Source organism: Nannobrachium achirus (genome assembly GCF_963921795.1).
Source record: "Nannobrachium achirus genome assembly, chromosome: 22".
Taxonomy (NCBI): domain Eukaryota; kingdom Metazoa; phylum Chordata; class Actinopteri; order Myctophiformes; family Myctophidae; genus Nannobrachium; species Nannobrachium achirus.
In genome coordinates, this window is record NC_137829.1 from 8709004 (window position 1) to 8723130 (window position 14127).

Sequence of the window (14127 nt, forward strand, 5' to 3'; positions counted from 1 at the left end):
ATTCCTGTTGCCAGCGAAGATAAAGTAAAAACTCTGAAAAACCCCGGCAGAGGTGGATTATTTAATTCATTAACTCTTTTACCGCCGAATGAACGCTTGTCTCTTTTTACGCTGCGCCATACCGAGCGTTCGTTCTTTCCGCGGCAGAGCCTGTCTGAGCAGATGAGGGGTGGCGCGGGTGTCTGCAGTAGCAGCAGCTCCAGTAACGCTATAGTCTCAAATCTGGAGCACACATAAACAACAATGGCGGCGGGATCACTTTTCTGGTCGTTTTCTATGCCTGGATCTAGTTTCGCTATTTCTATGCTCTACAACTGGCGCAACCGAGGGACAAACTTCTAGCCTGGCATAGCCAGACTATATACTAATGCAGCTAACTAACACTGTGTGTAACATGGGTGGATTGTTTAGATGTGCTAGACTAACAACCTTTTTTCACAACTCGATGAGAGACGCCTGTCTTTTACAAAAGATTGCGTTTGGAAATAATGGATGGATATTTTTCTATAAAATCGCAAAGGTAAGCTACTTTGATGGCGTTATAAGACATCCTTAGATCCTTATAAATGGAAGTAAAAGAATACCGTTGATTTGTTAAAATTGCCCCTTTTTTAACCAATCTAACGTCACCCAGCATCCCTATTCTGGGGGGAACATTTGCCAAAAAATAGACGCTCTGCAAGCCCCACAATACACAAATGTTTGTGGACATAACGAGCACAAATAAAAAAAAATAGGGACAAGACCGGCACAATAGGAACAACTTTAAGCTTAAATAAAGTTGTCTCTATTGTGCAAGTGTAGAGGGTTGATTTGATTCTGTACGTCTGATCCCTGCCTACGCGCCCGCCTCTGAGCTGATCAGGTGTGCATAAGACTCTGTTGTTTCCTGTGAATTGATGGATGTGACACTGCTTTGACTACGGTCGTACAGAAAGCAAGTAGGCTTGTGCTTTTAATACACAAGCACTTGTGTGCTCAGATTGTTTTTGGAGAGGAGAGACGAGAGGAGCATTATCCCACACACTGCACTCTTTGTCTGCAGTATTGTCCCCCCCCTTCTCTTGTTCTTTCTCACATTGTCACGTCCCCTCCCCTTTCTTTTTTTTCTTTTTCCTATGCGCCAACAAAGCGGTCAAACAGGTAGATCCCGACCGTTCGCTCCGCCGATAGAATCTTCTGGGTCACAGTTGAGGCCGGCGAGTCAAGCCTTTATCGGCACGGATTGTCCCGTGGCGCTCTCGTCTCCCCCGCCCGCTGCCGGGGAGTTTAATTAAGACCTCTTTCATCTGCCCCTCATCCCTCACCTCGGAGCCTGCCTAGAGAGAGATCTGAGGCCGGGGCGGGGAGAGTGTGTGCGTGTGTGCGTGTGTGCGTGCGTGTGTGCGCGTGTGTGTGTGTGTGTGTGTGTGCGTGTGTGCGTGTGTGCGTGTGTGCGTGCGTGCGTGTGCGTGCGTGCGCGTGTGTGTGTGCCTGCGCGTGTGTGAGAGAATGAGTGAAGGGAGTGTGTGTCATAGTGGTGTTGGTCCTCGCATCCCCTTCATCCTGTGCTCCACGGGGTCTGTCTGTCTGTCTGTCTGTCTGTCTGTCTGTCCGTCTTCCCCTTGACACTTGCCGTCTGCTTCGCTCTCGGTCTCTCCACTGGCAACCACTGTTCTCTCTCCCTCTCTGTCCGTCTCATTCTGTCTCTTTCCATCTCCCTCCCCTCTATCTCGTCCCCCCTCTATCTCCCTCTTTCTCCATGTCCTCTATCTTGAGCCCTCCCCCATCTCTCTCTCTCTCTCTCTCTCTCTCTCTCTCTCTCTCTCTCGTTCTTTCTCCCCCCTTCTCTCGTGCGTGCAGGGTTGTGCTCAGCTGTAGAGCACAGCGGACTCTAATGGCAGATCATTATCATGCTAATTAGAGCACTTTGTAGCTGCCGCCCGCCATTCTCTACCCCCCCCCCCCCCTCAACGCCCTCTCTCTCTCTCTCTCTCTCTCTCTCTTCCTCATCCCCCTCCTCCCATGGTTAAAAGGCCACGTGCCCCCTCCCTCCTCCTCTCCTCTCCCCTCCCCCACGCTTCCTCATTGCACCCCCCACCCATGCCTCCCCGTCCCTCCGTCATTAACAGGAGGTGCGCTGCGCGTAATTGGGCGCCGTTTATTCCAGAGAGTGGGTTATTAAATCACTCCAGGGGTGACGCTGGCGCAGGTCTCACCGAAACGCTCTCATCACTCCCCTCACTCCCATCCTGTATCGACGGGGGCCAGTGTACGCGCACGCACACACGCGCACGCACGCACGCACGCACACACACACACACACACACACACACACACACACACACACACACGCACAGAGACTTGCACATGCACACTCTTTGTTTCTCTCACACACATGCCGCACACTCACGTGCACACCACAATCTCTTTCTCTCTCTGTATATCACACAAAACACACATATAGGCAGACTGCACAACACTACCCAGATGTACACGCACACACACACACACACACACACACACACACACACACACACACACACACACACACACACACACACACACACACAGAACTGCTTTTCTTTGTGCAATCGTGTTCGGAACAGGACTTGAGGGAACGTAATGTGTGTGAAGCTCACTCTCCTTTCAGCGTTACATCTTGGCTTTGAAATGAATGCCTGCAGACTCGCTGCGCTGCCAATAAAGTGTTTAATTTGAGAACATTCGGTTAGTTTCCTTTCTGCCCTGCCACGAAACCGACAGACAACAGTGGACAATGACATGAGTTAAAACTGGGGCCAATACATGATATGTGCCTTTTAAGATGACTTCTGTATGAATGTGCTGAGTTCTCACCGGAAACAGAGTGCAGGACAGATTCTTACCTTTGGTATAGCTTATCCGTCCTTCAGTGTAGACAAGAAACAAAACAACAATAACCGCTTTACCGACTGTTTCCAATCACACTACGCGTCTTTGTTGCTCTCTTTCTATACATCTCTTTCCTGATAGTCTCCGCCAGGCTGGATGTCTGAAGGCCGAAGACTATGTTTTAGCCTGTCCGTTAGTCTGTCTGTGCTCATCCGTCCATCTGTCCGCGTGTCTGTAATTGCTACTCTCTTGTACCGTTGGAGAGGTCGGTGTGAAACTTTGCATGCACTATACCAGTAGGCCAAGGGAGACCCTATGCCCCAATTTCTTTTTTAAAGTGGCCCTTATAGTGGCACTACATGTGTAAAATCTTTATTTTTACAGTTACAGTTTGACAGTGTTAATTTATCCATTCATACAGTACACTGAGGATCTTGCTGTGTATGTTGGCTGTGTGTCATTGATATTGTGTCATTGAGGGGTCAGAAACACTACAGGCAATGTGGTTCTTGTCGTTTTTTTAATGGTTGTCCAATGGTACACCTAAACAAATTCAACTATAATTTGGTTTTGGCAATAAACTATATTCTTCAATTACATGATCTCCATTGCTGTAAAATAAATAATTGGTCTAATGGAGTGAACTTGACGCAATTCTGTATCTGAATTAGGGCATTCACCAAATATTTGAATATTCGAATATCAAAGTCACTATTCGAGGTTGTTCACCAAAGTCGAATATTCTTTTTTTTTTCTTTTTTTCTTTTTTCTTTTTTTTTTCTTTAAAAAATATATAGTTTATAAAACTTGGCTAGATAGGAAGTCATAAGAATGAGTTGTCAATGCCCCTGGTGGATGAATTTGTTAATGCTCTATACCAGGGGTTCTCATATTTAAAACATATTTGAACTGGGGACCCCCACCCTGACAAGCACTTGGAATTGTAAATATTACATTAAATGTGACTCGGTTCCGCAGATAAATATTGTGAAAATAGCAGATCTACATGCTCACAACGCCTCGCGTTGCTAGGCGTTGTGAGCATGTAGGTCGGCTATTTTCACGAGGCGCTGTGAGCATGTAGGTCGGCTATTTTCACAATGTTCACCTCTTGCTTACTTAATATTGGCCAGTTTGGCGAGTCCTGTCGAATATTCGACTATTCGAATAATTCGAATACTAAAAATCACTATTCATGAATGCCCTAATCTGAATGGCTCTGTTTTGGCTGACGGATGCTCTCCACTGTCAGTGCTGCAAGGTGCAGTAGTGTTGCGGCCACCGCTAGTGCTGGTGCTTGTGTTTTCCAGTGGAGATTATACGGGTTATGCATTAGGGAACTTGTCTATCAGAACGAGACAAAGGCATGTTTTGTGATTACAAGGAGAGGCTGAAACTCCTCAGAGAGGGTGAGAGATCACCTCCCTGGAGGTTGCATAACACCAGGCCGTACCTCTCTATAAAGCACACCCTCCCTCCCTCCCTCCCTCCCCCTTTCTGGCTCGCTTTCATCTGCCCAGGATTTGCTGGCGTTTCTTCTCTCCCGTGTACCTTCTGTCCGTTCCGCATTCTGAGCCCCCTCGTCCCCAAGGAATGCAGCGTGTTTCACTGCACTGTGACTTTTCTGGCATTCCTTCAATCTCTATTAGTCCCGCCCCCCCCCCCCCCCCAAACTCCCCCTTTCAGGGAAGATGCTAAAATATATAGGAATGCCCTCACCAGTGCTGAGTCTTTTTTTGTATCTATCTATACTGTATATACAGTATAGACTGTAGAGCGTCTCTTCGATTCAGCAGCAATATGCTGGTCATGCACTCTGCATGTACACGGTGGTGTAATGTAGCTAAGTACATATACTCAAGTACTGTACTTAAGTACAATTAGGGTTAGGGGATTTACTTTTACTCGTGTATTTCCAAATTTCAGTACCTTTTACTTCTACTCCACTACATCTCAGAGGCAAATATTCTACTTTTACTCCACTACAATTATTTGAAAACTTTAGCTACTAGTTACTTTTCAGATTTTGGAATTCCGGACTTTTGCTTGCAACAGAGTAGTAGAGTTGTAACAGCACTTATAATGCATTATAAACATTGTTATAAGTTGTCATACACAAGTATAAACAATTATAACCAGTGTTATAATAAGCGCATTATAAATCAGATGATAAAGCATTATAGACCTGACCTTTGAATAAAGTGTTAACCAAATAATGAATACAACATTTCAAAAAATATATAATCTATACATTGAGACTATATAGACTGTAGAAAATATAGACGAAGGGAGCCCATTGGTTTCTACAGACTGCAAGGCGGGTCTTCACTCGGTAGAACCAGTAGAAGCCCTAGAAACACACCCTACTTTAGCATACATTTTACAATTTATGGGGCATAATGTACTAAATGCAACTCATATCATGATGATTGAAAAAAACACTGTAAACTAGCCATTGAAAACAAAGTCTTTATGAAAATGTTTACTAAGGTCCGGCCAAAACCTGTTCTGCAGCCTGCACTGCCCTTTAGGAAGTGAAATAGCAACCTCTGCTGGGCCCTTTATAAGAACTGCATGCCTTCAGGAATCGGGAAGTGGGCATCAAATCCAGCGGCGATCACTTGGTGCCTGATAGAGACACATTGGCCATTTGTTTGTACTATTTCTTATTTTTTGCTTTTTGGGCAGGTTAAATTTCTTATTGATTCACCTATAAGAGTAAAAATATTTTTTCTCAACAGTGTGGTAAGAATAACAGAAGCAAAGAAATAATAAAGGATAGCAACAATAGTAAGAAAAATAGCAAAGTATGTACATTACTCATCATATCCTGCACTTTGAGGTGTGGGCAGTATGATGTGATGTGGTGTGTGGGGTTGCCAAAACGAAACAAAAAACGAAACAAAATGGTGTCATCGTTGAATGAGAGAGAGACTGATTAGGCAGGGGATTATAAAGGCTAGGAAATGGACAGATCTAGGTGCTCAGTGTAGTCCATCCATGCCACCCTGCTCCACCCACCAAATACCTGCCAGGCTGCCAACAGACAACAGAGAGACACACTATATTTCAATAGTTAAAGTATAAAATAATTTCAGGCCTAAATGGGTTAAAACACAATATTCTTTGTCCCCCAGGGGTCCATGATACTTCGTTCTCTCTTTTTTCCCCCTCTACACACAATCTCTTTGCCTCATATTAGTTCATATGAAGCATCATTAGGATGTGGGGGAAACTGCAGTATTCGGATTCCAAATTGCGATGTTACTATAATCAATAAAGCTGTTTTATCCATACAATATTCAGATATTGGCCCAGCAGCCTATATGGCTGAGCATATCAAAATGACAACAAAAAGCAACTGACTGCTGGAAGCCACAGGAACATCTGAGTATCACAAACAAACAGTTAGCTTTCCTTTCATTCAGTGTAGGGGTGGGCAATACAGAAAAATACAATATTCTTCCAAGCTGTTTCACGATACATAATCTTATCACGATTCTTTTTCATGTTGTTTTTTATGGTTATTTTTCAAGTTACTTAACAGTACAACCACCGACATGGTAACAAAAAGAAAAAGGAATAACAGAACATTTAGATCAGTGGTCCTCAAAGTGGGGTCCAGGGTTTCATTTGTATACCGTCAGAGTTAAGGGGAGACCTTGACATTTTAAAGCTTGAGAACTACTGATTTAGACCAAAATGCAGGTTTAAATGAATTCTGCAATGAATCTTTGTATTAACAATTCAACAGGATCTTTTAATATATATACGATATCTCAGAAAATGCATATCATGGGAACATTGTATTCGTCTCAACGATATGTTAACAAACAAACAAACAGTTTCCCTTTCATTCAGTGTGTGTTCCGCATTCCTCCGTCTTGACTGTCTGTCTGTGCTTTGCAGATGGTACGTGCCTCTGTTCATCCTCATCTTCCTGATGATCATCTGCTACGCCAGGATCATCTGCGTGGCCAATCAGAGGGTGAGTCCTCCTCAGTCCACCCCCCCCCCCACCCGCAGCACGCCTCCAACCGGCATCGGTCCAAACAGGGCTTGGACAGAACGCTGGCGGCCCATTAGCTATCCGAATCCACTGTGACCTTTTAGCAAATTGGCATGAATGGTCTCCCTGAAAGCTGAGATAATAGTACCCTTGCTGTGCATGTTTGCGTGTGCGCGTGCATGTGTGTGCTTGTGTGCGTGTTTGCGTGCGCCTGCAACCGCTGTGTGTGTGTGTGTGTTTGAGAGCCCTGCAGCTCAGGCTATGAGGCTGATGAAACTCTGTTATGTCTTCTGCTTACCTGTAGGGATGGGACGATAATCGATATTATTGTCTATCGTGATAAAAAAACACTCGCGATAATCGTATCGTGAAGATTTAATTAATCGTGATATCGTCCTCCGTCATGCACTGGGATCAATTCACCTTTTATTTGCCGAGCTGCATATCCAGTACCATTTAAAACCTCTATAATTGGTAAAAGGTACTTATAATATACGCACTTGGTACTTGATTCTTTTTTTCACTCTCTATCAAATGTCTTTGCCAAAGAAATAGCCGATCTACAAGCTTGTGAGCTTATAGATCGGCTATTTTTGGGCAAATGTTCCGCCCCTGGATAATATTATCGCGATAATATCGTAAATCGCGATTTCTTTTGTCACACTCATCGTGACAGACATGAAATGTTCATATCGTCCCGACTCCCTTCCATACTTCCCTGCATCCTCTCTCGCTTTCTGTCTCTCTATTCTCTGCTGTTGTTCCTCCCTCTCTCGGTCCCTCTCTCTCCGTGGCTCACAGCTCAGTGCCATGTGCCACAGTGAGGGTGCAGTCGAGAGCCTCGGGCAAACATTCCGCAGGGCTCTCATAGCTGCCATTCCCCTGGCCTGACGACACCGCACGCCACAGTCAGTCATAGAGGCAGCGGAAGGGCAGACTTTGGTCTCAACAACAACACACGCTTGTGTGCGAGCACGCATGTGTGTTTGCGTGTTTTGCGATATAATATGCTCCCCGGGGGGAAAAAAATGAAGAACGGTGGACAAATGTATCTCAAGTTCCGTCGACCATACAATGAAGCGTCATCATAGAATTCATCGCTCGCATGTGACCGAGAGAGACTGATGGACAGAGAGACAGATTAACATATAGAGACAAAGACGGAGACAGCCTGCCGGCAGCCAAGGGGAGGTAGCGGGGTGGTTGGAGAGAGAGACTAGGCAGCCCTTTATCACAGACTTGATAAAGGGAATAAATGAATGGGGTTGGTTTGCAACCTGCATCTCATAAGTCATTCTGCTCACAGAATTCAGTTGTCTCTACCTGTTTCTCTCCTCTCTGGCACTTTCCCTTCGTTTGCCTCCCACGTGTCTCTGCTCTCCCCATTTTCCGTCTCCATCTCTGTCGGTCTGTCTGTCTCTCTCTCCCCCCTTTCTCTATCATATTTATGAAGAGCTCAAGCCTTATCTCTTTTCAGCTGCAGGCTGTCTCACTTGAAAGAATTTGAAAAGCTTTGAAAGTGGGCTAGGTGGCGACAGAACGGGAGAGAGGGATAGAGAGGAGGCGGCTGAGAGTGAGGGAGACAGAGAGAGACGAGATCTTGGCTGGACACGGCAGAGATGTTTCCTCACTTTTCCTCAGGCATATTCCAACGTAGGAGATTTGCGGGAGAAAATGGCCACGCTGCTCGTTAGTTAACTAAATCCGTCAGACTTACTATCAAAACTACGGCACGTTTCGAGGGATTAACCAGGGGGATTTGGAAGCTAATGAGTCTCACTATCTGTCCAGGCAGCGAGGCCTTGGAGTGGTTGCTGTTGTTTTTGTCATGACGGATGCCATCCCTTCCCGTCCCTTCACCTGCTCCTGTGCTCATAACCGTCCGTCACGCCTCATCACTCGTGCCGCTTCTCAGTGGCAGTGGCACGGTGCAATGAGAGATTGCTGCTCCAGCCCCGCACCTTTAGGCTATGCATATGAGACCTGTCCAACCAAGGCCCGGTCGTATTTCTGCTATTCACGGATGTTATTTGATTTTGATAAATAGCCGTGCTTAGACAGAGATAGGGTCCTGTGGAGTATACATAGGTCTTTCTGTCTCTCGCTCTTTTTCTTTCCTGCTGTCCCAGCACATGCACACGCACATACACGCACGCACGCTTGCACGCACACACATACACACGCAGCCTTACAATGGCAATCACATCGCTGCAGAGAAACCATGGCAACGTTGAGTTAATGAATAGCTGAATGGAAGCGCTCCTAGTCCAGCGGTCTCCATGCTGCTGGTGCGTGCGTGTGTGTGCGTGTGTGTGTGTGTGTGTGTGTGTGTGTGTGTGTGTGTGTGTGTACATTCAGCAACTGCAATACATAGAGAGACAAAGGACCAAAATGTTCCCCTGCAATCAAAGGTTGGGGGAGCGGCAAAGATGACCTCCTCAAACTCATTTATGTCTTGCCACAGTAAACAATACTTTAAGCGGTGGTTTTCAACCTATTTCATATCGAGGCCCATTATTTATTCGACATTTGAGCCACGGACCACCATTTGATGACATTTAGCCTCTCAGACCTTAGAACAGGGGTCTTCAATGTTTTCAGGCCAAGGACCCCTTAGTTGAGAGAGACGAAGCAGGGACCCCCCACAACCTGATCAGAGATTCCATATAGTTTCATTGTTTGACAGCACCATCATCAGTGTATTTTGGATTCATGTCAATTTGTGTTTTCAGATATTTAACCACTTAAACCGTCAATACTTAATAAACTTGACCTTTCACTCTGTACTTAGTCTGCTCTTTTTCCCCTCTACACCAAAGCTCTTTGCCGAAAATAGCCGATCTATAAGCTCACAACGCCTCGCGCTGTGAGGCGTTGTGAGCTTGTAGATCGGCTATTTTTCGGCTAAAGTTCTTTGAATATGGACACTATGGTTCAAGTGATTAATATAAAAAAGGGAGAAAAAAACAAGTTTCCATCACACAAAGATTTGGAGGACCCCCTGTAGTAACTCTGAGGACCCCCCTGTTGACCCCTGCAGTAAACGATACTTTAAGCGGTGGTTTTCAACCTATTTCATATCGAGGTCTATTATTTATTTGGCATTTGAGCCACGGACCACCGTTTGATGAGATTTAGCCTCTCGGACCTTAGAATATTTTGTTATAGTTGGATAAAGATGTTGTACCAATCTCTCCTATTGGAAACATTGATAAAAATAACAATTATTCTACATTCTATAATTGTGTAGACTTCTTGTAAATTAATTAATGCAGATGTTTATCAATAATTTAACTCTTGAGTGTGCAAAAAGGAAACCAAATGGACCTGTAAGGGTCAGTTTACACTCAAGAGTTACAGACCTATAAGGGTCCATTTGGTTACCAACTCTCCATCATTTAGCTGTGGACCACCTGGATGGAACCCCCTCAACCCTTATCTACACGCTAATAAATTTATCATAATTAAAAATGTAATTATTTGAAAATGTATTTAGATATTGAGCAGACCACCCTTCCGTTAAATGGTAAACATTTCCTACACTGTATACGTGCATGCATACATGCGCACAGCTCACACAGGCCCTCCAGAGAATTGCCTCTGATTTCTTGGGTTACATAAAGCCTCCGGCTGCTACCCACCCCACCACCACCGCCATACACACACGCACAGACACGCTGTGACAAATCTCCGTCTTGTGTGTGAGTCTGTGTGTCTATTGACATTTTCTCCGCACACCCCCCCCCCCCCCCCACCACCCACCCATCCCCTCCTGAGACGGAGGAGCAGAGAAATATTTCCACATCTCCTCCAGAGAGATCTGAGATCTGTCGTGTTTGCTCCACTTTTTACTTTCTCTTTACCACTCCTTTTCTATGCTGCCCCCCCACCCTTTCCTCTCTCTCTCTCTCTCTCTCTCTCTCTCTCTCTCTCTCTCTCTCTCTCTCTCTCTCTCTCTCCTCCTCATCTCATATTGCGTGCAGCGATGCCATCAGTCCCTCGTATCGGAGAACCGGGAGCTGTTACGGCTCTCCTGGCTGCCTCTAGCGTTTAGCTCTAGTGCGAATCAGGCACATTTGCACGGGCGGGGAAAGAGATTGGTGGGCACTGGGCAGGTGTGTGTGTGTGTGTGTGTGTGTGTGTGTGTGTGTGTGTGTGTGTGTGTGTGTGTGTGTGTGTGTGTGTGTGTGTGTGTGTGTGTGTGTGTGTGTGTGTGTGTGTGTGTGTGTGTGTGTGTGTGTTCGTGGTCGTGTTCGTGTGTGGTCGGCGCAAGTGCCCATGTTTTATTTGTTTCAGCTGATAAAGACCTATAAAGGTATGGGTGTACAACACATAAACATATTCACACACATTTGGTTGTTGTATGGTTATGGCATAAACAGGTGGGACATACACAGTATGCCAGTGGCTGTTTATATATATATAACACATTGATTGTAATATCTAATGTTCTTAGTACTGGGTGAAAGAAGTAGTCGCCAGCACTCAAGGAATCTCCTTTTCACATGATTGTATTTACCTCAATGGACAGAGGTAAGGTCTGTCCATTGAGGTAAATAAAATCATGTGAAAAAGGAGATTCCTTGAGTGCTGGTGACTACTTCTTTCTCATATGCTATTTTGTGCCGTGCACCTAAAAGCCTTCATCTAACTTGGAGTGTTGCGGGCTTTCTGCTTTGTTGCAGATACATTTCTCTCTCTTAGTACTGGGTACCTCACTGGGTACTCTAACAACAGGTACAACGAGTAGTCTGCCAACAAGTATAGTAAATAGCCAGTTAGGGCATACACTCCCAACTTGCATTATTCCTGATTTATATAATTTCTGACTTGCTTTGTCTAGTAGTAGACTAGACTTTGTCTAGTAGTAGACAAAGCAGAAATGGCTTATCAGCTTCCCTAGCTTTGCCTGAATTATTTGCTCTTATTTGCGCTGACAGTGCTTCGCGGTATGCTCAGGTTCCGGTACCCAGCATATGCTGTGTTATTGTGTGGCTGAAATAGGCTCTCTCAAGGGTCTTCAATAGGAGTCCTCAGAGTTACTACAGGGGGACCTCGAAATCTTTGTGTGATGGAAGCTTTTTTTCTCCTTTTTTATATTAACCACTTGAACCCTAGCATCCATATTCTGAGAACTTTAGCAAAAAATAGCTGAATATAAAGAATAGCTGAGCTTGTAGATCGGCTATTTTTGGCAAAGAGGTTTGGTGTAGAAGGAGAAAAGGAGCAGACTAAGTACAGAGTGAAAGGTCAAGGTCATTAAGTATTGACGGTTCAAGTGGTTAAATATCTGAAAACACAAATTGACATGAATCCAAAATACACTGATGATTGTGCCGCCAAACGATGAAACTATTTGTTATCTATCAGAATTTATTGAATATATTCATCTCTCTCAACTAAGGAGTCCTTGGCCTGAAAACATTAAAGACCCCTGCCCTACCTCTCTGCTCCAATCTGTCTGCCTCTCTTCTCCTCCCTCTTTCCCTCACCTCACTAGGGATGGGACGATATGAAAATAAATTTCATATCACGATTATTGTGACAAAAGAAATCGCGATTTACGATATTATCGCGAAAAAATCATTAGCCTGGGGCGGAACATTTGCCCAAAAATAGGCGATCTACAAGTTCACAACGCGTTGCGACGCGTTGTGAGCTTGTAGATCGGCTATTTTTTGGCAAAGACATTTGATTGAGAGTGAAAAAAAGACTGTTGAGTATGTATATTATAAGTACCTTTTACCAATTATAGAGGGTTTAAGTGGTACTGGATATGCAGCTCAGCAAATAAAAGGTGAATTGATCCCAGTGCATGACGGAGGACAATATCACGATAAATTAAATCTCCACGATACGATTATTGTGAGTGTTTTTTATCACGATAAACGATAATATCGCGTATCGTCCCATCTCTACACCTCACCTCCTGTCCTCTCCTTCTCTCACAACCTCTCCATCCCCCTCTCCCTATCCATCTCTGAATCTCTCCCTCTGTCTCTCTGTCATCGGTGTCTCAATATAATGGTCATGTGATGTGCTGATATCGTATCAGCCTGCCTGTCATTGCTGGGTATCACATTAACAATGTGAATGCGTCGTGAATATCTGGTCCATATATGGTTATGTCTGTGAGCCCGCCACGGACATGCAGACAGACATGTAGTATATATGCATATATTGTTGCGAACCCCATGGTATTTTAGATGTCTGAAACAACTGACTGTAAATGTAAATGTCTATATGTATATCGGCACTGTGTGTTATTTAGAACGGGTACACATTATAGTGTATTATTATTTTATGCTTTAACTATTGAAAAATAGCAGATATACAAGCTGAATATAAAGAATAGCTGAGCTTGTAGATCGGCTATTTTTGGCAAAGAGGTTTGGTGTAGAAGGAGAAAAGGAGCAGACTAAGCTTGTAGATATGCTATTTTTGAAACATCTTGAAAATTAGAACTTTTACCCGATTCTATAAGTGTCTTTTAAATCCTTCTAAGGTTTTTTGAAAAACCTATGTTTCTATGTCAGCAATCTGGCCAGCCATCATCAAAGAAAAGGTCCTTTTCACTTAACTGGAGATCAGTTAGTCTGTTCTTGAGAGACTACTATGTCAGTGGTTCTCAAACTTTTTCATGTGAAGGACCCCCAAAATTATATTTATTTGGCCACGGACCCCCATCTCAAAATATTTAGTTCCAGGGACCCCCCAGAAGCAAGATTTGAGTTACAACCGTTCGCAGCGCTGCGAACGAATTTTTCACTGGTTAAAGCATTCAATAATTCTAGGCCTAAATGGGTTAATCTGTCTCTGCATGTGTTTGTTGGCACAGATTCAGTCGTGGTTGGGAACCTTCAATCCAGAGAGGGAAAGACGGAAGGTAAGAGCCTGACTGACTGACCATCTCACACCTCACTGCTGGACTGAGTAACCAAGACGCACACGCACGCACACACACACACACACACACACACACACACACACACACACACACACACACACACACACACACACACACACACACACACACACACACACACACACACACACACAGTGTGTGAGGATTAGAGTGTGTGCAGGATTAGCTGTCGAGGTCATGCTGGGTTGGTGTCACACACAGCAGGGAGCAATTTGACCCTGCAACACCCGCTCTGTGTGTGTGTGTGTGTGTGCGTGCGTGTGCGTGTGTGTGTGCGTGCGTGTGTGCGTGTGTGCGTGTGTGAGCTGTGTGCATGCTTTCTGGCAGTTCATGCAAATGT

At 44.7% G+C, this 14127-nt stretch overlaps 1 protein-coding gene across 2 annotated transcripts in view; it reads left to right on the top strand.

Moving 5' to 3' along the window:
- Positions 1 to 14127, top strand: part of LOC308307903 (cyclic AMP receptor 4) — an 83901-nt gene that overhangs the window by 25670 nt on the left and 44104 nt on the right. For both annotated transcript variants that reach the window (XM_080753233.1, XM_080753234.1), the window contains 2 exons: positions 6763 to 6841; positions 13701 to 13748. In XM_080753233.1, coding sequence (XP_080609359.1) covers positions 6763 to 6841; positions 13701 to 13748 — 127 coding nt within the window. The remainder of the gene's footprint in view (positions 1 to 6762; positions 6842 to 13700; positions 13749 to 14127) is intronic.